The 24862-nt window shown below is 46.4% G+C and overlaps 1 protein-coding gene across 2 annotated transcripts; it reads right to left on the bottom strand.

Moving 5' to 3' along the window:
• Positions 1 to 11456: 11456 nt before the first annotated feature.
• LOC110513117 (hairy/enhancer-of-split related with YRPW motif-like protein) lies at positions 11457 to 23795 on the bottom strand. Of its 2 annotated transcripts, XM_036971693.2 has the most exons (6): positions 23657 to 23795; positions 23372 to 23475; positions 15108 to 15174; positions 14903 to 14986; positions 14711 to 14792; positions 11457 to 12349 (listed from the first exon to the last, which is right to left on the bottom strand). In XM_036971693.2, exons 2-6 carry the CDS (start codon positions 23455 to 23457, stop codon positions 11706 to 11708), a joined length of 963 nt encoding a protein of 320 aa, XP_036827588.2. In that variant the 5' UTR covers positions 23458 to 23475; positions 23657 to 23795; the 3' UTR covers positions 11457 to 11705. The 2 variants fall into 2 exon arrangements, with proteins under 2 accessions (XP_036827588.2, XP_036827587.2); XM_036971692.2 differs by lacking the exon at positions 23657 to 23795 and having other exon boundaries at positions 23372 to 23601.
• Positions 23796 to 24862: the final 1067 nt, after the last annotated feature.

Raw genomic sequence — 24862 nt, 5'->3', positions numbered from 1 at the left:
CACAGTGTCTATCCCTTCCAATAAGGTCTGTGTGTTTTGTGTCATCTCACCCTGGCACAGTGTCTATCCCTTCCAATAAGGTCTGTGTGTTTTGTGTCATCTCACCCTGGCACAGTGTCTATCCCTTCCAATAAGGTCTGTGTGTATCGTGTCATCTCACCCTGGCACAGTGTCTATCCCTTCCAATAAGGTCTGTGTGTATCGTGTCATCTCACCCTGGCACAGTGTCTATCCCTTCCAATAAGGTCTGTGTGTATCGTGTCGTCTCACACTGGCACAGTGTCTATCCCTTCCAATAAGGTCTGTGTGTATCGTGTCGTCTCACCCTGGCACAGTGTCTATCCCTTCCAATAAGGTCTGTGTGTATCGTGTCGTCTCACCCTGGCACAGTGTCTATCCCTTCCAATAAGGTCTGTGTGTATCGTGTCGCCTCACACTGGCACAGTGTCTATCCCTTCCAATATGGTCTGTGTGTATCGTGTCGTCTCACCCTGGCACAGTGTCTATCCCTTCCAATAAGGTCTGTGTGTATCGTGTCATCTCACCCTGGCACAGTGTCTATCCCTTCCAATAAGGTCTGTGTGTATCGTGTCGTCTCACCCTGGCACAGTGTCTATCCCTTCCAATAAGGTCTGTGTGTATCGTGTCGTCTCACCCTGGCACAGTGTCTATCCCTTCCAATAAGGTCTGTGTGTATCGTGTCGTCTCACACTGGCACAGTGTCTATCCCTTCCAATAAGGTCTGTGTGTTTCGTGTCATCTCACACTGGCACAGTGTCTATCCCTTCCAATAAGGTCTGTGTGTATCGTGTCGTCTCACCCTGGCACAGTGTCTATCCCTTCCAATAAGGTCTGTGTGTATCGTGTCGTCTCACCCTGGCACAGTGTCTATCCCTTCCAATAAGGTCTGTGTGTATCGTGTCGTCTCACACTGGCACAGTGTCTATCCCTTCCAATAAGGTCTGTGTGTATCGTGTCGTCTCACCCTGGCACAGTGTCTATCCCTTCCAATAAGGTCTGTGTGTATCGTGTCGTCTCACCCTGGCACAGTGTCTATCCCTTCCAATAAGGTCTGTGTGTATCGTGTCGTCTCACCCTGGCACAGTGTCTATCCCTTCCAATAAGGTCTGTGTGTATCGTGTCGTCTCACACTGGCACAGTGTCTATCCCTTCCAATAAGGTCTGTGTGTTTCGTGTCATCTCACACTGGCACAGTGTCTATCCCTTCCAATAAGGTCTGTGTGTATCGTGTCGTCTCACCCTGGCACAGTGTCTATCCCTTCCAATAAGGTCTGTGTGTATCGTGTCGTCTCACCCTGGCACAGTGTCTATCCCTTCCAATAAGGTCTGTGTGTATCGTGTCGTCTCACACTGGCACAGTGTCTATCCCTTCCAATAAGGTCTGTGTGTTTCGTGTCATCTCACACTGGCACAGTGTCTATCCCTTCCAATAAGGTCTGTGTGTATCGTGTCGTCTCACCCTGGCACAGTGTCTATCCCTTCCAATATGGTCTGTGTGTTTCGTGTCATCTCACACTGGCACAGTGTCTATCCCTTCCAATATGGTCTGTGTGTTTCGTGTCGTCTCACCCTGGCACAGTGTCTATCCCTTCCAATAAGGTCTGTGTGTATCGTGTCGTCTCACCCTGGCACAGTGTCTATCCCTTCCAATAAGGTCTGTGTGTATCGTGTCGTCTCACCCTGGCACAGTGTCTATCCCTTCCAATAAGGTCTGTGTGTATCGTGTCGTCTCACCCTGGCACAGTGTCTATCCCTTCCAATAAGGTCTGTGTGTATCGTGTCGTCTCACCCTGGCACAGTGTCTATCCCTTCCAATAAGGTCTGTGTGTATCGTGTCGTCTCACCCTGGCACAGTGTCTATCCCTTCCAATAAGGTCTGTGTGTTTTGTGTCATCTCACCCTGGCACAGTGTCTATCCCTTCCAATAAGGTCTGTGTGTTTTGTGTCATCTCACCCTGGCACAGTGTCTATCCCTTCCAATAAGGTCTGTGTGTATCGTGTCATCTCACCCTGGCACAGTGTCTATCCCTTCCAATAAGGTCTGTGTGTATCGTGTCATCTCACCCTGGCACAGTGTCTATCCCTTCCAATAAGGTCTGTGTGTATCGTGTCGTCTCACACTGGCACAGTGTCTATCCCTTCCAATAAGGTCTGTGTGTATCGTGTCGTCTCACCCTGGCACAGTGTCTATCCCTTCCAATAAGGTCTGTGTGTATCGTGTCGTCTCACCCTGGCACAGTGTCTATCCCTTCCAATAAGGTCTGTGTGTATCGTGTCGTCTCACACTGGCACAGTGTCTATCCCTTCCAATATGGTCTGTGTGTATCGTGTCGTCTCACCCTGGCACAGTGTCTATCCCTTCCAATAAGGTCTGTGTGTATCGTGTCATCTCACCCTGGCACAGTGTCTATCCCTTCCAATAAGGTCTGTGTGTATTGTGTCGTCTCACACTGGCACAGTGTCTATCCCTTCCAATAAGGTCTGTGTGTATCGTGTCGTCTCACCCTGGCACAGTGTCTATCCCTTCCAATAAGGTCTGTGTGTATCGTGTCGTCTCACCCTGGCACAGTGTCTATCCCTTCCAATAAGGACTGTGTTTATCGTGTCGTCTCACACTGGCACAGTGTCTATCCCTTCCAATATGGTCTGTGTGTATCGTGTCGTCTCACCCTGGCACAGTGTCTATCCCTTCCAATAAGGTCTGTGTGTATCGTGTCATCTCACCCTGGCACAGTGTCTATCCCTTCCAATAAGGTCTGTGTGTATCGTGTCGTCTCACACTGGCACAGTGTCTATCCCTTCCAATAAGGTCTGTGTGTATCGTGTCGTCTCACCCTGGCACAGTGTCTATCCCTTCCAATAAGGTCTGTGTGTATCGTGTCGTCTCACCCTGGCACAGTGTCTATCCCTTCCAATAAGGTCTGTGTGTATCGTGTCGTCTCACCCTGGCACAGTGTCTATCCCTTCCAATAAGGTCTGTGTGTATCGTGTCGTCTCACCCTGGCACAGTGTCTATCCCTTCCAATAAGGTCTGTGTGTATCGTGTCGTCTCACACTGGCACAGTGTCTATCCCTTCCAATAAGGTCTGTGTGTTTCGTGTCATCTCACACTGGCACAGTGTCTATCCCTTCCAATAAGGTCTGTGTGTATCGTGTCGTCTCACCCTGGCACAGTGTCTATCCCTTCCAATATGGTCTGTGTGTTTCGTGTCATCTCACACTGGCACAGTGTCTATCCCTTCCAATATGGTCTGTGTGTTTCGTGTCGTCTCACCCTGGCACAGTGTCTATCCCTTCCAATAAGGTCTGTGTGTATCGTGTCGTCTCACCCTGGCACAGTGTCTATCCCTTCCAATAAGGTCTGTGTGTATCGTGTCGTCTCACCCTGGCACAGTGTCTATCCCTTCCAATAAGGTCTGTGTGTATCGTGTCATCTCACACTGGCACAGTGTCTATCCCTTCCAATATGGTCTGTGTGTTTCGTGTCATCTCACACTGGCACAGTGTCTATCCCTTCCAATATGGTCTGTGTGTTTCGTGTCGTCTCACACTGGCACAGTGTCTATCCCTTCCAATAAGGTCTGTGTGTATCGTGTCGTCTCACACTGGCACAGTGTCTATCCCTTCCAATGAGGTCTGTGTGTGTCGTCTCACCCTGGCACAGTGTCTATCCCTTCCAATAAGGTCTGTGTGTATCGTGTCGTCTCACCCTGGCACAGTGTCTATCCCTTCCAATAAGGTCTGTGTGTATCGTGTCGTCTCACCCTGGCACAGTGTCTATCCCTTCCAATAAGGTCTGTGTGTATCGTGTCGTCTCACCCTGGCACAGTGTCTATCCCTTCCAATAAGGTCTGTGTGTATCGTGTCGTCTCACCCTGGCACAGTGTCTATCCCTTCCAATAAGGTCTGTGTGTTTTGTGTCATCTCACCCTGGCACAGTGTCTATCCCTTCCAATAAGGTCTGTGTGTTTTGTGTCATCTCACCCTGGCACAGTGTCTATCCCTTCCAATAAGGTCTGTGTGTATCGTGTCATCTCACCCTGGCACAGTGTCTATCCCTTCCAATAAGGTCTGTGTGTATCGTGTCATCTCACCCTGGCACAGTGTCTATCCCTTCCAATAAGGTCTGTGTGTATCGTGTCGTCTCACACTGGCACAGTGTCTATCCCTTCCAATAAGGTCTGTGTGTATCGTGTCGTCTCACCCTGGCACAGTGTCTATCCCTTCCAATAAGGTCTGTGTGTATCGTGTCGTCTCACCCTGGCACAGTGTCTATCCCTTCCAATAAGGTCTGTGTGTATCGTGTCGTCTCACACTGGCACAGTGTCTATCCCTTCCAATATGGTCTGTGTGTATCGTGTCGTCTCACCCTGGCACAGTGTCTATCCCTTCCAATAAGGTCTGTGTGTATCGTGTCATCTCACCCTGGCACAGTGTCTATCCCTTCCAATAAGGTCTGTGTGTATTGTGTCGTCTCACACTGGCACAGTGTCTATCCCTTCCAATAAGGTCTGTGTGTATCGTGTCGTCTCACCCTGGCACAGTGTCTATCCCTTCCAATAAGGTCTGTGTGTATCGTGTCGTCTCACCCTGGCACAGTGTCTATCCCTTCCAATAAGGACTGTGTTTATCGTGTCGTCTCACACTGGCACAGTGTCTATCCCTTCCAATATGGTCTGTGTGTATCGTGTCGTCTCACCCTGGCACAGTGTCTATCCCTTCCAATAAGGTCTGTGTGTATCGTGTCATCTCACCCTGGCACAGTGTCTATCCCTTCCAATAAGGTCTGTGTGTATCGTGTCGTCTCACACTGGCACAGTGTCTATCCCTTCCAATAAGGTCTGTGTGTATCGTGTCGTCTCACCCTGGCACAGTGTCTATCCCTTCCAATAAGGTCTGTGTGTATCGTGTCGTCTCACCCTGGCACAGTGTCTATCCCTTCCAATAAGGTCTGTGTGTATCGTGTCGTCTCACCCTGGCACAGTGTCTATCCCTTCCAATAAGGTCTGTGTGTATCGTGTCGTCTCACCCTGGCACAGTGTCTATCCCTTCCAATAAGGTCTGTGTGTATCGTGTCGTCTCACACTGGCACAGTGTCTATCCCTTCCAATAAGGTCTGTGTGTTTCGTGTCATCTCACACTGGCACAGTGTCTATCCCTTCCAATAAGGTCTGTGTGTATCGTGTCGTCTCACCCTGGCACAGTGTCTATCCCTTCCAATATGGTCTGTGTGTTTCGTGTCATCTCACACTGGCACAGTGTCTATCCCTTCCAATATGGTCTGTGTGTTTCGTGTCGTCTCACCCTGGCACAGTGTCTATCCCTTCCAATAAGGTCTGTGTGTATCGTGTCGTCTCACCCTGGCACAGTGTCTATCCCTTCCAATAAGGTCTGTGTGTATCGTGTCGTCTCACCCTGGCACAGTGTCTATCCCTTCCAATAAGGTCTGTGTGTATCGTGTCATCTCACACTGGCACAGTGTCTATCCCTTCCAATATGGTCTGTGTGTTTCGTGTCATCTCACACTGGCACAGTGTCTATCCCTTCCAATATGGTCTGTGTGTTTCGTGTCGTCTCACACTGGCACAGTGTCTATCCCTTCCAATAAGGTCTGTGTGTATCGTGTCGTCTCACACTGGCACAGTGTCTATCCCTTCCAATGAGGTCTGTGTGTGTCGTCTCACCCTGGCACAGTGTCTATCCCTTCCAATAAGGTCTGTGTGTATCGTGTCGTCTCACCCTGGCACAGTGTCTATCCCTTCCAATAAGGTCTGTGTGTATCGTGTCGTCTCACCCTGGCACAGTGTCTATCCCTTCCAATAAGGTCTGTGTGTATCGTGTCGTCTCACCCTGGCACAGTGTCTATCCCTTCCAATAAGGTCTGTGTGTATCGTGTCGTCTCACCCTGGCACAGTGTCTATCCCTTCCAATAAGGTCTGTGTGTATCGTGTCGTCTCACACTGGCACAGTGTCTATCCCTTCCAATAAGGTCTGTGTGTTTCGTGTCATCTCACACTGGCACAGTGTCTATCCCTTCCAATAAGGTCTGTGTGTATCGTGTCGTCTCACCCTGGCACAGTGTCTATCCCTTCCAATATGGTCTGTGTGTTTCGTGTCATCTCACACTGGCACAGTGTCTATCCCTTCCAATATGGTCTGTGTGTTTCGTGTCGTCTCACCCTGGCACAGTGTCTATCCCTTCCAATAAGGTCTGTGTGTATCGTGTCGTCTCACCCTGGCACAGTGTCTATCCCTTCCAATAAGGTCTGTGTGTATCGTGTCGTCTCACCCTGGCACAGTGTCTATCCCTTCCAATAAGGTCTGTGTGTATCGTGTCGTCTCACCCTGGCACAGTGTCTATCCCTTCCAATAAGGTCTGTGTGTATCGTGTCGTCTCACCCTGGCACAGTGTCTATCCCTTCCAATAAGGTCTGTGTGTATCGTGTCGTCTCACCCTGGCACAGTGTCTATCCCTTCCAATAAGGTCTGTGTGTTTTGTGTCATCTCACCCTGGCACAGTGTCTATCCCTTCCAATAAGGTCTGTGTGTTTTGTGTCATCTCACCCTGGCACAGTGTCTATCCCTTCCAATAAGGTCTGTGTGTATCGTGTCATCTCACCCTGGCACAGTGTCTATCCCTTCCAATAAGGTCTGTGTGTATCGTGTCATCTCACCCTGGCACAGTGTCTATCCCTTCCAATAAGGTCTGTGTGTATCGTGTCGTCTCACACTGGCACAGTGTCTATCCCTTCCAATAAGGTCTGTGTGTATCGTGTCGTCTCACCCTGGCACAGTGTCTATCCCTTCCAATAAGGTCTGTGTGTATCGTGTCGTCTCACCCTGGCACAGTGTCTATCCCTTCCAATAAGGTCTGTGTGTATCGTGTCGTCTCACACTGGCACAGTGTCTATCCCTTCCAATATGGTCTGTGTGTATCGTGTCGTCTCACCCTGGCACAGTGTCTATCCCTTCCAATAAGGTCTGTGTGTATCGTGTCATCTCACCCTGGCACAGTGTCTATCCCTTCCAATAAGGTCTGTGTGTATTGTGTCGTCTCACACTGGCACAGTGTCTATCCCTTCCAATAAGGTCTGTGTGTATCGTGTCGTCTCACCCTGGCACAGTGTCTATCCCTTCCAATAAGGTCTGTGTGTATCGTGTCGTCTCACCCTGGCACAGTGTCTATCCCTTCCAATAAGGACTGTGTTTATCTTGTCGTCTCACACTGGCACAGTGTCTATCCCTTCCAATATGGTCTGTGTGTATCGTGTCGTCTCACCCTGGCACAGTGTCTATCCCTTCCAATAAGGTCTGTGTGTATCGTGTCATCTCACCCTGGCACAGTGTCTATCCCTTCCAATAAGGTCTGTGTGTATCGTGTCGTCTCACACTGGCACAGTGTCTATCCCTTCCAATAAGGTCTGTGTGTATCGTGTCGTCTCACCCTGGCACAGTGTCTATCCCTTCCAATAAGGTCTGTGTGTATCGTGTCGTCTCACCCTGGCACAGTGTCTATCCCTTCCAATAAGGTCTGTGTGTATCGTGTCGTCTCACCCTGGCACAGTGTCTATCCCTTCCAATAAGGTCTGTGTGTATCGTGTCGTCTCACCCTGGCACAGTGTCTATCCCTTCCAATAAGGTCTGTGTGTATCGTGTCGTCTCACACTGGCACAGTGTCTATCCCTTCCAATAAGGTCTGTGTGTTTCGTGTCATCTCACACTGGCACAGTGTCTATCCCTTCCAATAAGGTCTGTGTGTATCGTGTCGTCTCACCCTGGCACAGTGTCTATCCCTTCCAATATGGTCTGTGTGTTTCGTGTCATCTCACACTGGCACAGTGTCTATCCCTTCCAATATGGTCTGTGTGTTTCGTGTCGTCTCACCCTGGCACAGTGTCTATCCCTTCCAATAAGGTCTGTGTGTATCGTGTCGTCTCACCCTGGCACAGTGTCTATCCCTTCCAATAAGGTCTGTGTGTATCGTGTCGTCTCACCCTGGCACAGTGTCTATCCCTTCCAATAAGGTCTGTGTGTATCGTGTCGTCTCACCCTGGCACAGTGTCTATCCCTTCCAATAAGGTCTGTGTGTATCGTGTCGTCTCACCCTGGCACAGTGTCTATCCCTTCCAATAAGGTCTGTGTGTATCGTGTCGTCTCACACTGGCACAGTGTCTATCCCTTCCAATAAGGTCTGTGTGTATCGTGTCGTCTCACCCTGGCACAGTGTCTATCCCTTCCAATAAGGTCTGTGTGTATCGTGTCGTCTCACCCTGGCACAGTGTCTATCCCTTCCAATATGGTCTGTGTGTTTCGTGTCGTCTCACCCTGGCACAGTGTCTATCCCTTCCAATAAGGTCTGTGTGTATCGTGTCGTCTCACCCTGGCACAGTGTCTATCCCTTCCAATAAGGTCTGTGTGTATCGTGTCGTCTCGCACGGTGTTTTGATAACCCTGTAAATCTCTCTCGGACAATGGGACTCTACTTTTATTTTTTATATTCGGTTCTATTTACTCTCAGAGTAGTTATCATGCAAGACTACACATCCCTGCCGGAAGCTTCTGCACATCAGGCTCCCCAGTGGTACAGCGGTCTAAGGCACTGCATCACAGTGCTAGAGGCATTACTACAGACCCTGGTTCGATCCTGGGCTGTATCACAACCGGGCATGATTGGGAGTCACATAGAGCAACGCACAATTGTCGTCCGGGTTAGGGGAGGGTTTGGCCGTCATTGTAAAATAATAATTTGTTCTTATTAACTGTCAAGCCTGGTTAATTAAACAATCTCCAGCCAAAACCTTTGCTGTCAGCTAGCTGGCTTCTATCTTTGTTTTGTCTCCTCTCCTCCTTCTCCTCCTTCGCTCTATCCCTCCTCCCCTGGGCCACTAGGTCTCCTCTCCTCCTTCTCCTCCTCCTTCGCTCTATCCCTCCTCCCCTGGGCCAATAGGTCTCCTCTCCTCATTCTCCTCCTCCTTCGCTCTATCCCTCCTCCCCTGGGCCAATAGGTCTCCTCTCCTCCTTCTCCTCCTCCTTCGCTCTATCCCTCCTCCCCTGGGCCACTAGGTCTCCTCTCCTCCTTCTCCTCCTCCTTCGCTCTATCCCTCCTCCCCTGGGCCACTAGGTCTCCTCTCCTCCCTTTCACTCCCCTCCTCTCTTTTCTATTCCTCCTTCTCCTCCTCCCTGTCTATCTCTCTCTCCCTCCTCTCTTCCTCCTTCTCCTACTTCTCCTCCTTTCTATCTCTCTTTCCCTCCTCTCTTCCTCCTTCTCCTACTTCTCCTCCTCCCTATCTCTCTTTCCCTCCTCTCTTCCTCCTTCTCCTACTTCTCCTCCTCCCTATCTCTCTCTCCCTCCTCTCTTCCTCCTTCTCCTCCTTCTTCTCCTCCCTATCTCTCTCTCTCCTCTCTTTTCTGTTCCTCATTCTCCTCCTTCCTATCTCTTTCTCCCTCCTCTCCTCCTCCTTCTCATACTTCTCGTCCTCCATATCTCTCTCTCCCTCCTCTCTTCCTCCTTCTCCTCCTTCTCCTCCTCCCTATCTCTCTCTCCCTCCTCTCTTTTCTGTTCCTCATTCTCCTCCTCCCTATCTCTCTCTCCCTCCTCTCTTCCTCCTTCTCCTCCTTCTCCTCCTCCCTATCTCCCTCTCTCCTCCATGGGAAAGCTAGTTAAGTGTGATTGTGGTCAGTTGTCCTGGAAGCTGTGGTAGCACCACTGGCTCCACCACTCTGAGGCATACGCTTTCATGCCATAGTTGATGTTCTGTTTATTTGAGTGTGTGTGTGTGTTTGTGTGTGTTCCACCAGCATTCCTCGGCCGTACCGTCTATCCGACGACTGTCCAGCTTCGCACGAGAGCCACGCCGCCACAGCGGTCGAGCCACAACGCCAGCCCTGAGGACTCCAATTACGGGACACACACACACACACATTATCTGACACACACACACACACACACACACACACACACACACACACACACACACACACACACACACACACACACACACACACACACACACACACACACACACACACACAGACAGACACACACACCACAGTCCGTATAGACATTGCATCCTACAGAGGATCAAAGCATTCTCTTAATTAACAGTAAACACGCTCTCTGTTTTTTTCATTCATCCTGTCTTGTTGGTACAGTACAGTCATTATCTAGATCTTCATGTCCCTTCAGCCGTCAGTCCTCATCAGGATGCTCCATCTGGTGTTTGGAGACAGAGCGACTGAGGAAGAGAGTGACTCATCACCCTCTCTTTCCCTCATCCCTCCCTGCATCAGCCACCCATTGGTCGCATCTCTTTGTTATCCCATCTCTGTTATCCCCATCTCTGTTATCCCATCTCTGTTATTCCCATCTCTGTTATCCCCATCTCTGTTATCCCCATCTCTCTGTTATCCCATATCTCTGTTATCCCCATCTCTTTTATCCCCATCTCTGTTATCCCATCTCTCTGTTATCCCCATCTCTGTTATCCCCATCTCTCTGTTATCCCATCTCTCTGTTATCCCCATCTCTCTGTTATCCCCATCTCTCTGTTATCCCATCTCTCTGTTATCCCATCTCTCTGTTATCCCATCTCTGTTATCCCCATCTCTCTGTTATCCCATCTCTCTGTTATCCCCATCTCTCTGTTATCCCATCTCTCTGTTATCCCATCTCTCTGTTATCCCCATCTCTCTGTTATCCCATCTCCCTGTTATCCCATCTCTCTGTTATCCCCATCTATCTGTTACCCCCATCTATCTGTTATCCCATGTCCCTGTAATCCCATCTCTCTGTTATCCCCATCTCTGTGTTATCCCATCTCTCTGTTATCCCATATCTCTGTTGTCCAATCTCTGTTATTCCCATCTCTCTGTTATCCCCATCTCTTTTATCCCCATCTCTCTGTTATCCCCATCTCTCTGTTATCCCATCTCTGTTATCCCATCTCTGTTATCCCCATCTGTGTTATCCCATCTCTGTTATCCCCATCATGTTATTAATGTAATCTATGCATTATCTAATTAATTATCTACCCATCTGTCTCTCTTCCCCCTCTCTCTCTCTTCCTCCCCACTCTCTCGCTTCCTCTCTTCCTCACACAAAAACAGGAGAGGCACAAGGAGAGGCACAATAAACACGAATATCCGACACTTTATTTAAATACCATTTTTATCAGCCATTCCATTTTAAAGAAAGCGAAATCAATCAGGGTAATAAAATATATGTAAATGATTTAAAATATACAAATTAAAACATAACAGCACAAAATACATGGACAAACACAATTCAGTTCACAGCAACAGTCTGAGAAGAGCCGTGTCTCCCTCGAGAGAGAGAGAGAGAGAGAGAGAGACAGAGACAGAGAGAGAGAGAGAGAGACAGAGAGACAGAGAGACAGAGAGAGAGAGACAGAGAGACAGAGACAGAGAGAGAGAGAGAGAGAGACAGAGACACGAGAGAGAGAGAGAGAGAGAGACAGAGAGAGAGAGAGAGACAGAGAGAGAGAGACAGAGACAGAGAGATGGTTTCCATGTGTTTGATACCGTTCCATTTGCTCCGTTCCAGATATTATTATGAGCCGTCCTCCCCTCTGCAGCCTCCACTGGGTTAAGGGTTGGGTAATCTGATCCCAGATCTGTGGTTAAGAGCAAACTTTACACAGTGCATCGTGTTGACAGGTTCTGGATCAGAAGGCTCCTATCTCAGTCCCCCAGGTCTTTGCAGCTTTGCCCCTGCGCTGACCCGCGGGAGACCCCAGAGGGACAAAGGGTCTGACTTGTGGAGGAGCCGTGGGAAAGGAGGAGGAAGAGGAGGTGAGGAGGAGTGAGGCTCCAGGGGACTGCTGAGTGAGTCTGTGAGTGGGGGTGGCGGTGAGGGCAGGGGAGGAAGGTGGTGGGAGAGAGGGCACCCTGCGAAGCCCAGACATCAAGGCAGGGGCGAGCATGGACCCCTGTTGGCACCCCAGGGGGGCGAGACACAGGGTGTCGGCTGAGCGGGATGGATAACACCCACCCCCCAGGCGTGCCAGCTCCCTCCGCCTCGCGGAGAAAGATGGAGAGGTGGGAGACGAGACAGGTGACATCTGGTGATAGGAGGAGATCCACGGCCAGGGAGGAAAAGGGAGGGCGGAGGACGTGGGGGGCGACTGAAGGAGAAGGGGGTCCAGCTGGCTGGCGCAGTGGGAGAGGTGGGAGACCAGGCGGGCTCCGATAGGGTCCGGGGAGTCCACCCCTCCTTCTAAAGAGCCCAGGTACCGAACCACCTCTCCTACACACTGTCTGAATCCCAGGGTCCTATAGTCCACAGCCAGGACCCGCGCTTCAAAGTACCCTGAGAGAGGGAGGGAGGAAAGAGAGAGGGAGGAAGGAGAGGGGGGAGAGAGGGAGGAAGGAGAGGGGGTGAGGAAGGAGAGGGGGAGAGAGGGAGGAAGGAGAGGGGGGGGAGGAAGGAGAGGGGGGAGAGAGGGAGGAAGGAGAGGGGGGAGAGAGGAAGGAAGGAGAGGGGGGGGAGAGGGGGGATAGAGAGGGAGGAAGGAGAGTAGGGGAGGGAGGGAGGAAGGAGAGGGGGGAGGAAGGAGAGTGGGAGAGAGGGAGGAAGGAGAGGGGGGGAGGAAGGAGAGGGGGGGAGAGAGGGAGGAAGGAGAGGGGGGAGAGAGGGAGGAAGGAGAGGGGGGAGAGGGAGGAAGGAGAGGGGGGAGAGAGGGAGGAAGGAGAGGGGGGGAGGAAGGGGAGGATAGGGGGGGAGAGAGAGTGAGGAAGGAGAGGGGGGAGGAGTAGGGGGAGAGAGGGAGGAAGGAGAGGGGGGAGAGGAAGGAGAGGGGGGAGAGAGGGAGGAAGGAGAGGGGGGGAGAGAGGGAGGAAGGAGAGGGGGGAGAGAGAGGGGGGGAGAAAGGGAGGAAGGAGAGGGGGGGAGAGAGCGGGAGGGGGGGAAAGGAGAGGGGGGGAGAAAGGGAGGAAGGAGAGGGGGGAGAGAGGAAGGAAGGAGAGGGGGGGGGAGAGGGGGGATAGAGAGGGAGGAAGGAGAGTAGGGGAGGGAGGAAGGAGAGGGGGGAGGAAGGAGAGTGGGAGAGAGGGAGGAAGGAGATGGGGGGAGAGAGGGAGGAAGGAGAGGGGGGAGAGAGGGAGGAAGGAGAGGGGGGAGAGGGAGGAAGGAGAGGGGGGAGAGAGGGAGGAAGGAGAGGGGGGGAGGAAGGGGAGGATAGGGGGGGAGAGAGAGTGAGGAAGGAGAGGGGGGGGAGGTGTAGGGGGAGAGAGGGAGGAAGGAGAGGGGGGAGAGAGAGGGGGGGAGAAAGGGAGGAAGGAGAGGGGGGGAGAGAGCGGGAGGGGGAGAGGGGGGGAAAGGAGAGGGGGAGGAAGGGAGGAAGGAGAGGGGGGAGAGAGGGAGGAAGAAGAGGGGGGGAGAGAAAGGGAGGAAGGAGAGGGGGGATTGGGGGAGAGAGAGGGAGGAAGGAGAGGGGGATTGGGGGAGATAGAGGAAACATAGAAGGAAAAGGAGATAAAAGGGAGGAAATTATAGAATCAGTCCATAGAATCAGTCCATGATAGAATCAGTCCATAGAATCAGTCCATAGAATCAGTCCATGGTAGACTCAGTCCATAGAATCAGTCCATAGAATCAGTCCATAGAATCAGTCCATGATAGAATCAGTCAATAGAATCAATTCATGGTAGAATCAGTCCATAGAATCAGTCCATGATAGAATCAGTCCATGGTAGAATCAGTCCATAGAATCAGTCCATGGTAGAATCAGTCCATAGAAGCAGTCCATAGAATCAGTCCATGGTATAATGAGTCCATGATAGAATCAGTCCATGGTACAATCAGTCCATAGAATCAGTCCATGGTATAATCAGTCCATTATAGAATCAGTCCATGATAGAATCAGTCCATAGAATCAGTCCATGATAGAATCAGTCCATAGAATCAGTCCATAGAATCAGTCCATAGAATCAGTCCATAGAATCAGTCCATGATAGAATCAGTCCATAGAATCAGTCCACAGAATCAGACCATTGTAGAATCAGTCCATATAATCAGTCCATGATAGAATCAGTCCATAGAATCAGTCCATGGTAGAATCAGTCCATAGAATTAGTCCATGGTATAATCAGTCCATGGTAGAATCAGTCCATAGAATCAGTCCATGGTAGAATCAGTCCATGGTAGAATCAGTCCATAGAATCAATCCATAGAATCAGTCCATGGTATAATCAGTCCATGATAGATTCAGTCCATAGAATCAATCCAAAGAATCAGTCCATGGTAGAATCAGTCCATAGTATCAGTCCATGGTATAATCAGTCCATGATAGAATCAGTCCATGATAGAATCAGTCCATAGAATCAGTCCATGGTATAATCAGTCCATAGAATCAGTCCACGTTAGAATCAGTCCATAGAATCAGTCCACGTTAGAATCAGTCCATGATAGAATCAGTCCACATTAGAATCAGTCCATAGAATCAGTCCACATTAGAATCAGTCCATGATAGAATCAGTCCATGGTATAATCAGTCCATAGAATCAGTCCACATTAGAATCAGTCCATAGAATAAGTCCACATTAGAATCAGTCCATAGAATCAGTCCATGGTATAATCAGTCCATAGAATCAGTCCACGTTAGAATCAGTCCATGATGGACTTGTGGAATTATCACACATACATTGGTGCAGGACAGAAAGACGGTCTCACCTTTGCCCCCCATGGCATGCAGCAGCTTAAGGTGGTCCACCGTCATCTGCAGAATCTCTGCTTTCTCCAGCTTAGACGAGCCCTGGAGAAAAGAACAACCGGGGAAACCACCTTAAGAACAGCTCTGGTGAAAGGATGTTATACATTGAAACACATTGTGGTTGTGTTTGTAGCTGTGGATGGGATTGTTACCTGTTTCTCCAAGGCGCTGGGCACCAGTCTCCGAAGCTCTGATAGACTGTGGTTGATCCTGTCTCTGCGCCTCTTCTCTATAATCTGAACAAGGTGACCAACACACTGACAGTTGAACAACCACACAGGTTTAGATAGTTATAACTGATATAATGTAGTTTGAGAAATGAAGAGAGGAGAAATTACAAAAGGGACATTAATTCACCCCTCTTCTCTTCTTCCGGGCAAGAATCTGGGACGTGCTACCTGGGGACATGGACCCAGTGACTGGACTGTAACAGAGACAGAGAGAGACACACAGAGAGAGAGAGAAACAGAGAGAGAGAGACAGAGAGAGACACACAGAGAGAGAGACACAGAGACAGAGAGAGAGACACACACAGAGAGAGAGAAACAGAGAGAGACAGACAGAGAGAGAGAGAGACAAAGAGAGAGAGATACACACAGAGAGAGATACACACAGAGAGAGAGACACAGAGACAGAGAGACACACACACACACACACACACACACACAGAGAGAGACAGAGAGAGAGAGAGAGATAGACAAAGAGAGAGAGAGAGACACAGAGAGAGAGAGACAGAGAGAGAGACAAAGATAGACACACACACAAAAACACACAGAGAGACAGAGAGAGACAGAGAGAGATAGAGACACACACAGAGAGAGAGAGAGACAAAGAGAGACACACAAACACACAGAGAGAGACAGAGAGAGACAGATAGACAGAGAGAGAGAGAGAGAGACAGAGAGAGAGAGAGAGAGACATAGAGAGAGACAGAGAGAGAGACAGAGAGGAGAGAGAGAGAGAGACAGAGAGAGAGAGACCGAGAGAGAGATAGAAACAGAGGGAGAGACAGAGAGAGAGAGAGAGAGACAGAGAGAGAAACAGAGAGAGAAACAGAGAGAGAGAGACAGAGAGAGAGACAGAGAGAGAGAGAGAGAGAGTGAGAGAGACAGAGAGAGAAACAGAGAAACAGAGAGAGACAGAGAGAAACAGAGAGAAACAGAGAGATTAGCTTTGATGTCAGTCATATTGTTGTTGTTACTCTCTAATATGATGCAGGGATGCGATGGCACGTCAACTCCTTCAATCGAATTGGTTCTTTTGGCTACAGAGAGACACGGGAGCACCACACAGAGAGAGAGAGACAGAGAGCGAGAGAGAGAGACAGAGAGAGAGACAGAGAGGAGAGAGCGAGAGAGAGAGACCGAGAGACAGAGAGAGAGACAGAGAGAGAGAGAGAGAGAGAGACAGAGGGAGACAGAGGGAGAGACAGAGAGAGAGACAGAGAGAGAGAGAGAGAGAGAGAGAGATTCTGCACAGATTCTGTCAGACCTGGGCCCTGACAATAAATCTCAGTAAGAACAAAATAATGGTGTTCCAAAAAAGGTCCAGTCACCAGGACCACAAATACAAACTCCATCTAGACACTGTTACCCTAGAGCACACAAAAAACTATACATACCTTGGCCTAAACATCAGGGCTACAGGTAACTTCCACAAAGCTGTGAACGATCTGAGAGACAAGGCAAGAAGGGCATTCTATGCCATCAAAAGGAACATAAATTTCAACATACCAATTAGGATTTGGCTAAAAATACTTGAATCAGTCATAGAGCCCATTGCCCTTTATGGTTGTGAGGTCTGGGGTCTTCTCACCAACCAAGACTTCACAAAATGGGAAAAACACCAAATTGAGACTCTGCACGCAGAATTCTGCAAAAATATCCTCTGTGTACAACGTAGAACACCAAATAATGCATGCAGAGCAGAATTAGGCCGATACCCACTAATTATCAAAATCCAGAAAAGAACCGTTAAATTATATAACCACCTAAAAGGAAGCTATTCCCAAACCTTCCATAACAAAGCCATCACCTACAGAGAGATGAACCTGGAGGAGAGTCCCCTAAGCAAGCTGGTCCTGGGGCTCTGTTCACAAACACAAACACACCCCACAGAGCCCCAGGACAGCAGCACAATTAGACCCAACCAAATCATGAGAAAACAAAAAGAGAATTACTTGACACATTGGAAAGAATTTACAAAAAAACTGAGCAAACTATAATGCTATTTGGCCCTAAACAGAGAGTACACAGCGGCAGAATACCTGACCACTGTGACTGACCCAAACTTAAGGAAAGCTTTGACTATGTACAGACTCAGTGAGCACAGCCTTGCTATTGAGAAAGGCAGGTACAACATGGTTTATCACACACTGCAGTTGAGGAACAATAGGAAAGTAATTCTGCTTTGAAAGTTGATCAACTTGTATCTCTACTTTTGAGAAAATCACCTTTGCATGTTTTGGTACCTACTGGAGAGCTCTTCTTTGTCTACACCCATTCAGCATCGTTCACACCCTGTTAAGCTTTAGCCCCGCCCATCTCTGAAGCCTTAGCCCCGCCCATCTCATTAAGGATTCACACGCATGACATCGGCAGCCTGGTGGTCCAAAATAGCTTAACTGTTGAATTTTAACACCGATAAACCCATCCGTTTAAAAATGAATTTAATTTACGTCGATCTAGAAAACCAGGCAACAAAAAAGCAACTTTATAAACTACGTTTTTTTTTTTTTTTTTAGCTTGTTAGCTCGCTAGCTAACGTTAAGTTAGCTGACTAGCCAGTTCAAATAATGACATCATAATGACAACGTCTTCACTTTAGCTCATTTAATTATTACAGAAAAATAAATTCAGAACAAGATCAACCAAGAGATAATTATTTACAAGTTAATGGCGAAACTAATTACAGAAAAGACCTTACGGTTGTGATGAAATATTAAAGGTTTAAATGACATTCGGAGATTGTCAAGCCAAGCCTTCGATACAGGGTAAGTCTACAGGGTAGAGAGGGATGTATTTTCTGTTTGTCGGGATTGCCATCGTCTAGTTGTCGTGGTGTTGAAACCATGCTGTTGAAGTGCCCGGAGTTGGTAAGCTTTTTTTTTATTGGTTGTGTGGTGCATTGAACAAAAATAAAAACAACAGTCTTGTATGTGTTCTCTTTTCGACTCCCTCTGCCTATTTGCAATCAAACGGCAGAATTTTCTCCTTAGCTGTCATACTCTGCTTCCACCGGGCATTCCACTGATTTCAAAATATTCAGTCTTCCGGAAAGCGGAAAATCAATACTTTTGCAGTTATTCTAATATCTTTTAAATAAAAACAACATTAGACAGGATTGCCAACACATACTGAGCAGCGTGCTAAATGGCAGACCAATCCAAACTCAGCTCTCTGCATGTCCAAGCCTACTCATTATCTCAGCCAATCATGGCTGGTTCCCTGACTTTTTCCGTAGCTAAACCAACTAGGCTCGTAATTGATTAATTGAATTCCTATTTACATACACGTTTGCTATTAAGGCACATAAAAGTTCACATTCCAGAAGGCATTTCTGCCCCCAAAAAATGCATTTTGATAAAAAAAAATATTTACATTCAAATGCCTCTCCTGTGAAGTAGTGATGTGTGACATACGCCTAGTTCCTTGAAACAAGACACGAATATAAAAACAACAGGCAAAAATAGGCCCTGATCTATGGATTTGACATATGACTGGGCAGGGGCGCAGCCATGGTTGGGCCTGGGAGGGCATAGGCCCCACCCACTTGGGATTGTGGCCAAACAATAGGGAGCCAATCAGAATGAGTTTTTTTCCAACAACATAAATGCCCCTCAGCAGTTGTGAGGCCGAATGGACGTATTGCCAAATTCTCTAAAACAACGTTGGAGGCGGCTTATGGTAGAGAAATTAACATTCAATTCTCTGGCGACAGCTCTGTTGGACATTCCTGTAGTCAACGTGCCAATCGCATGCGCCCTCAAACTTGAGACATCTGTGGCATTATGTTGTTGTGACAAAACCGCACGTTTTAGAGTGGCCTTTTATTGTCCCCCGCACAAGGTGCACCTGTGGTATGATCATGCTGTTGAATCAGCTTGTTGATATGCCACACATGTCAGGTGGATGGATTATCTTGGCAAAGGAGAAATGCTCACTAACAGGGATGTATTCAAATACAAGCAGACATTTTTGAGAGCTTTTTGTGCAAATGGAAAATTTCTGGGTTCTTTTATTTTAACTCATGAAACATGAGACCAATACATTACATGTTACGTTTAGATATTTTTTCAGTATAACTTCAAAGTTATGGAAGTAATATTGGATAATATTTGTCATTTTTTGGTACTTTGGGGGGGTGTAATTTATCCTGTTCCGCTCACAGATTTTAAATAAATCATTACCATCAAAAAATCTCTGATGATCTTCATCAGATGACACTCATAGGACTTCATGTTACACAATACATGTATGTTTTGTTTGATAAAGTTCATATTTATATAAAAAAATCTGAGTTTACGTTGGCGCGTTATGTTTAGTAGTTACAAAAACATCCAGTGATTTTGTAGAGAGCCACATCAATTTACAGAAATACTCATCATAAATGTTGATGAAAATACAAGTGTTATACATGGAACTAGAATTGCGATGGAACAGAGCTCGCTCTCACGTGAACAAGCGTCATGAGCTCATAGCACTCTGCCAGACCTCTGACTCATTCCCCTCTCATTCGCCCCCACTTTACAGTAGAAGCCTCAAACATGGTTCTAAATACTGTTGACATCTAGTGGAAGCCTTAGAAAGTGCAACATGACCAATATCCCACAGTATCTTCAATAGGGAATGAGTTGAAAACGACCAACCTCAGATTTTCCACTTCCTGGTTTGATTTTTTTTCTCAGATTTCTGCCTGCCATATTAGTTATGTTATACTCACAGACATCATTTAAACAGTTTTTAGAAACTTCAGAGTGTTTTCTATCCAAATATGCTAATAATATTCATATATTAGCAACTGGGACTGAGTAGCAGACAGTTTTCTTTGGGCACCTTATTCAGCCAAGCTACTCAATACTGCCCCCTGCAGCCACAAGAAGATAAAAGAATAACAAGAAAATCAAATACTTGACATAAACGGAGAACCAGAGCAGAGCAGTAACTTTGGGAGAAGTTTAAATGACCATATGTCAACAGTTTGTCAAAACCAAAACACCCATCACCTAAATATCTCACCTAATGAAAGCACTTAAACATCTCCAGTTCAAGACTGCAGGTCTTGATGTTAAACTATCAAACACCGACTTGCTTGACTCCTCCCACTGCATTGCACCGAGTTAGGCGTGAATATCAATAATGTGTATCGGACGGATCTATACCTGCCTGTCATAGTGAGACGTATGTCTTATTTGTTAAGATGTGCTGTATTATACTGTACAGTTGAAGTCGGAAGTTTACAAACACTTAGGTTGGAGTCATTAAAACTAGTTTTTTAACCACTCCACAAATGTCTTGATAACAAACTGTCGTTTTGGCAAGTCGGTTAGGACATCTGCTTTGTGCATGACACAAGTAATTTTTCCAACAATTGTATACAGACAGATTATTTCACTTAAAATAGAACTGTTTGCCCACATTGACCATCGTTTTGTTTGGAGGAAAAAGGGGGAGGCTTGCAAGCTGAAGAACACCATCCCAACCGTAAAGCACGGGTGTGGCAGCATCATGTTGTGGGGGTGCTTTGCTGCAGGAGGGACTGGTGCACTTCACAAAATAGATGGCATCATGAGGTAGGAAAATGATGTGGATATATAGAAGCAACATCTCAAGACATCAGTCAGGAAGTTAAAGCTTGGTCGCAAATGGGTCTTCCAAATGGACAATGACCCCAAGCAGTTCCAAAGTTGTGGCAAAATGGCCTAAGGACAATAAAGTCACGGTATGGGAGGGGCCATCACAAAGCCCTGACCTCAATCCTATGGAAAATGTATTGGCAGAACTGAAAAAGCGTGTGTGAGCAAGGAGGCCTACGAACCTGACATCATCTCTGTCAGGAGGCATGGGCTAAAATTCACCCAACTTATTGTGGGAAGCTTGTGGAAGGCTACCCAAAATGTTTGACCCAAGTTAAACAATTTAAAGGCAATGTTACCAAATACTAATTGAGTGTATGTAAACTTCTGACCCACTGGGAATGTGATGAAAGAAATAAAAGCTGAAATAAATAATTCTCTCTAATATTATTCTGACATTTCACATTCTTAAAATAAAGTGGTGATCCTAACTGACCTAAGACAGGGAATTTTTACTGGTATTAAATGTCAGCAATTGTGAAAACCTGAGTTTAAATGTATTTGGCTAAGGTGTATGTAAACTTCCAACTTCAACTGTATGTGTGATTTTAAATGAGCCCCACATCTCTGTTATTGGGAGTCTAAGATTAAATCCCTCTCGCTGACCTCTATATTTCTTAGGCGTTTCTATAGAACACAATGTAAATAAATTAGATTATGATTTACCCTGGACTTTCTATTCCATTCTATTCTATTCTATTCCATTCTATTCTATTATATAATATTCTATTCTATTCCATTCTATTCTATTATATTATATTCTATTCTATTCCATTCTATTCTATTCTATTCCATTCTATTCTATTCCATTCTATTCTATTCTATTCCATTCTATTCTATTATATTATATTCTATTCTATTCCATTCTATTCTATTCTATTCCATTCTATTCTATTATATAATATTCTATTCTATTCCATTCTATTCCTTTCCATTCCATTCTATTATATCCTATTCTATTCCATTCCATTCTATTTAATTCTATTCCATTCTATCCTATTCCATTCTATTCTATCCTATTCTATTCTATTCCATTATATTCCATTCTATTGCATTTTCTTCCATTCCATTCTATCCTATTCCATTATATTCCATTCTAATCTATTTTATTCCATTTTATTTTATTCCATTTAATTTTATTCCATTCTAATCTATTTTATTCCATTTTATTTTATTCCATTTTATTTTATTCCATTCTATCCTATTCTGTTATATTCCATTCTTTTCTCTTCTATTTTATTCCATTCTATTGTATTATTTCCCATTCCATTCTATCGTAGTATAGTTGATGCTGTATTACATTAGGGGGATTGACCAATAGCGTTTTAGCTAATGGTAATATACCAAAATTACCGGAATCTTCAGTAATTTTGGTAATTAAGAGAAAATATATTACAGTCGATTGTAACTTTGGTAACTTAAACATTAATAACTTTAAAAAAAAAATGTATTCATATATAATGTTAATTTACTATATCTGTGTCTGTATTGGCCATGCGTTTCTAGTAGACAGACTGAATGAATGTTCAAGAGAAAATAACCTGATGGATTAAACATCTGATCAAATCACATCAGCTGATAACATCTGATCAAATCACATCAGCTGATAACATCTGATCAAATCACATCAGCTGATAACATCTGATCAAATCACATCAGCTGATAACATCTGATCAAATCAAATGTATTTATAAAGCCCTCCGTACATCAGCTGATAACATCTGATCAAATCAAATGTATTTATAAAGCCCTCCGTACATCAGCTGATAACATCTGATCAATGACGACATTGTTTTCTATTAACTCTGCAACTCTTCAAACTAGGGACTTTTTTTCACGACTGTCACCAGTTTGATGCCAAAGCATTGACAACAAATACATTTTGACGTAGTAAAAAATTAGTATAATATATAGATATAATATATATATATATAAATATATATATATAAAGGATATTTCATGCTGAAGCTCTCATATTCAAGTTTATGGTTTACTGTTTTACAGCGTTTGTCATTCAAGTGTTTTTAGTCTTATTAAATCCATTCCAATTATTTATTTATTATTTTATTTATTTTTGACCTTTATTTGAGAACAAGTTGTCATTTACAACTGTGACCCTGACCAAGATAAAGCAAAGCAGTTCGACACAAACAAACAACACAGAGTTACACACGGAGTAAAACAATAAACAAACATACAGTCAATAATACAATGGAGAAAAAAGTCTGTATACAGTGAGTGCATATTTATACAATTAGTTTCTATATTTTCCATGTGATAAAGGCCACACAGAGAGCCAGAGATGAATGGACACCTGTGATAATCTGAAGTACCAAAAAGGCTACTAGATGTCTTGTGATAGATTACGTACTAACCTTGAAAGATCCCGAAATTAGTGTTTAGAGTTTAGAAACGTTTACAGTTATATGCCAACCCAGATACACAGTAAAATGATATCTGAACCAGTGGACCCTGTTGAATAAGTTTCAGGTGCGACTGAGCTACATCCTACTGGTCAAAACTCAAAAAGATACCAATTCTGGTATAATTAATGAACATTTTACAAGCTCAGGTGTGATTGGTCAGAATAATTTCAGGTGTACATGTAACTCTACATACTCTTATTGGTCAACATCCTACAATCTCAGGTGTGATTTGTCAGAATAATTCAGGTATAAGTGTAATTGATCGACATCCTACAAACTCAGGTGTGATTGGTCAGAATCGTACAAGCTCAGGTGTGATTGGTGAATAGGTCTGTTCTTACCAGGAGCCGTCTTCCCGTCCCACATCGATCATCCCGTCCATGTCATCAGAGTCTGGAGAACTATAGTCATTATGAGATGTCTTCATCTCTCCTCCTCTTCTTCACTAGATGGACAGACAGACAGATGGATGGATGGTTGGATGAAAGGAGAAGTGTGTGGAGGATCACTCCTTCTGTTCTGCTGACGCAGTAGAGAATGTGTACCCTGTGGAGTCAATGTCCACACGCTGTTCCCCTCTCTCTCTCTCTCTCTGTCTCTCTCTCTCTCTTTCTCTTGTTCTAGACCTCTTTGAACAATAGTATTTCCCCCTCTGTCTTCGTGTCGTCTGGGAATGTGAATTTCTCCGGTATTTCTCAATTAACGTGTTCTTTTCCTTTATCTCTCTTCCCTCTGTCCCTCTGTCCCTCTGTCCCTCTGTTCCTCTGTCCCTCTGTCCCTCTGTTCCTCTGTCCCTCTGTCCCTCTCTTCCTCTGTCCCTCTGTTCCTCTGTCTCTCTGTTCCTATGTCTCTCTGTTCCTCTTTTCCTCTGTCCTTCTGTTCCTTTGTCCCTCTGTTCCTCTGGTCATCTGTCCCTCTGTTCCTCTGTTCCTCTGTCTCTCTGTTCCTCTGTTCCTCTGTTCCTCTGTCTCTCTGTTCCTCTGTCTCTCTGTTCCTCTGTTCCTCTGTCCCTCTGTCCCTCTGTTCCTCTGTCCCTCTGTCCCTCTGTTCCTCTGTCCCTCTGTCCCTCTGTTCCTCTGTTCCTCTGTCCCTCTGTTCCTCTGTCTCTCTGTTCCTCTGTTCCTCTGTCTCTCTGTTCCTCTGTCTCTCTGTTCCTCTGTTCCTCTGTCCCTCTGTCCCTCTGTCCCTCTGTTCCTCTGTCCCTCTGTCCCTCTGTTCCTCTGTCCCTCTGTCCCTCTGTTCCTCTGTTCCTCTGTCCCTCTGTTCCTCTGTCTCTCTGTTCCTCTGTTCCTCTGTCTCTCTGTTCCTCTGTCTCTCTGTTCCTCTGTTCCTCTGTCCCTCTGTTCCTCTGTCCCTCTGTTCCTCTGTCCCTCTGTCCCTCTGTTCCTCTGTCCCTCTGTTCCTCTGTCTCTCTGTTCCTCTGTCTCTCTGAGTTATGTTCTATGACTGGCACATCCTCCAAGGGTCTATAGCTGCTAGATGTATCAACCAATCAACTGCTTAACCCCTTCCTTTATCCAATCACTGGCATCTAACCACACTCCTTCAGCTCTGTGTGTCCCCCTCTCTCTCACCCTCTCTCTCTCTCTCTCTCTCTCTCTCTCCCACCCTCCCTTCCTCTCTCTCTCCCTCCCCCTCTCTCACTCCCTCCCCCTCTCTCACTCCCTCCCTCCCTCTCTCCCTCCCTTTCAACTATCCGTCCCCACTTCCTTCCCACCAACCCCTCATCACCCCTTTCCTCCCCCTCTGTCACTATTTCAATTAGCATTCTCTCTCTCTCTCCTCCGACTACCGCTCTCTCTTTCTCTCCCGTCTGTCTCCCGCTCTCTCTC

The sequence above is a fragment of the Oncorhynchus mykiss genome, chromosome 30, assembly GCF_057628025.1.
Source record: "Oncorhynchus mykiss isolate SJ-2025 chromosome 30, ASM5762802v1, whole genome shotgun sequence".
NCBI lineage: Eukaryota > Metazoa > Chordata > Actinopteri > Salmoniformes > Salmonidae > Oncorhynchus > Oncorhynchus mykiss.
The sequence above is the reverse complement of the archived record's forward strand: the minus strand, read 5'-3'. Positions and strand labels throughout refer to the sequence as shown.

Bases quoted from the DNA above. Each gene is read 5' to 3' on its own strand.
- LOC110513117 (XM_036971693.2), bottom strand. From the start codon at position 23,457: ATGAAGACATCTCATAATGACTATAGTTCTCCAGACTCTGATGACATG. The intron at 14,987-15,107 runs GTGAATTAATGT...CACCTTGTTCAG, and splicing joins CCCGGAAGAAGAGAAGAGGG to ATTATAGAGAAGAGGCGCAG. The intron at 14,793-14,902 runs GTAACAATCCCA...TCTTTTCTCCAG, and splicing joins CCAGCGCCTTGGAGAAACAG to GGCTCGTCTAAGCTGGAGAA.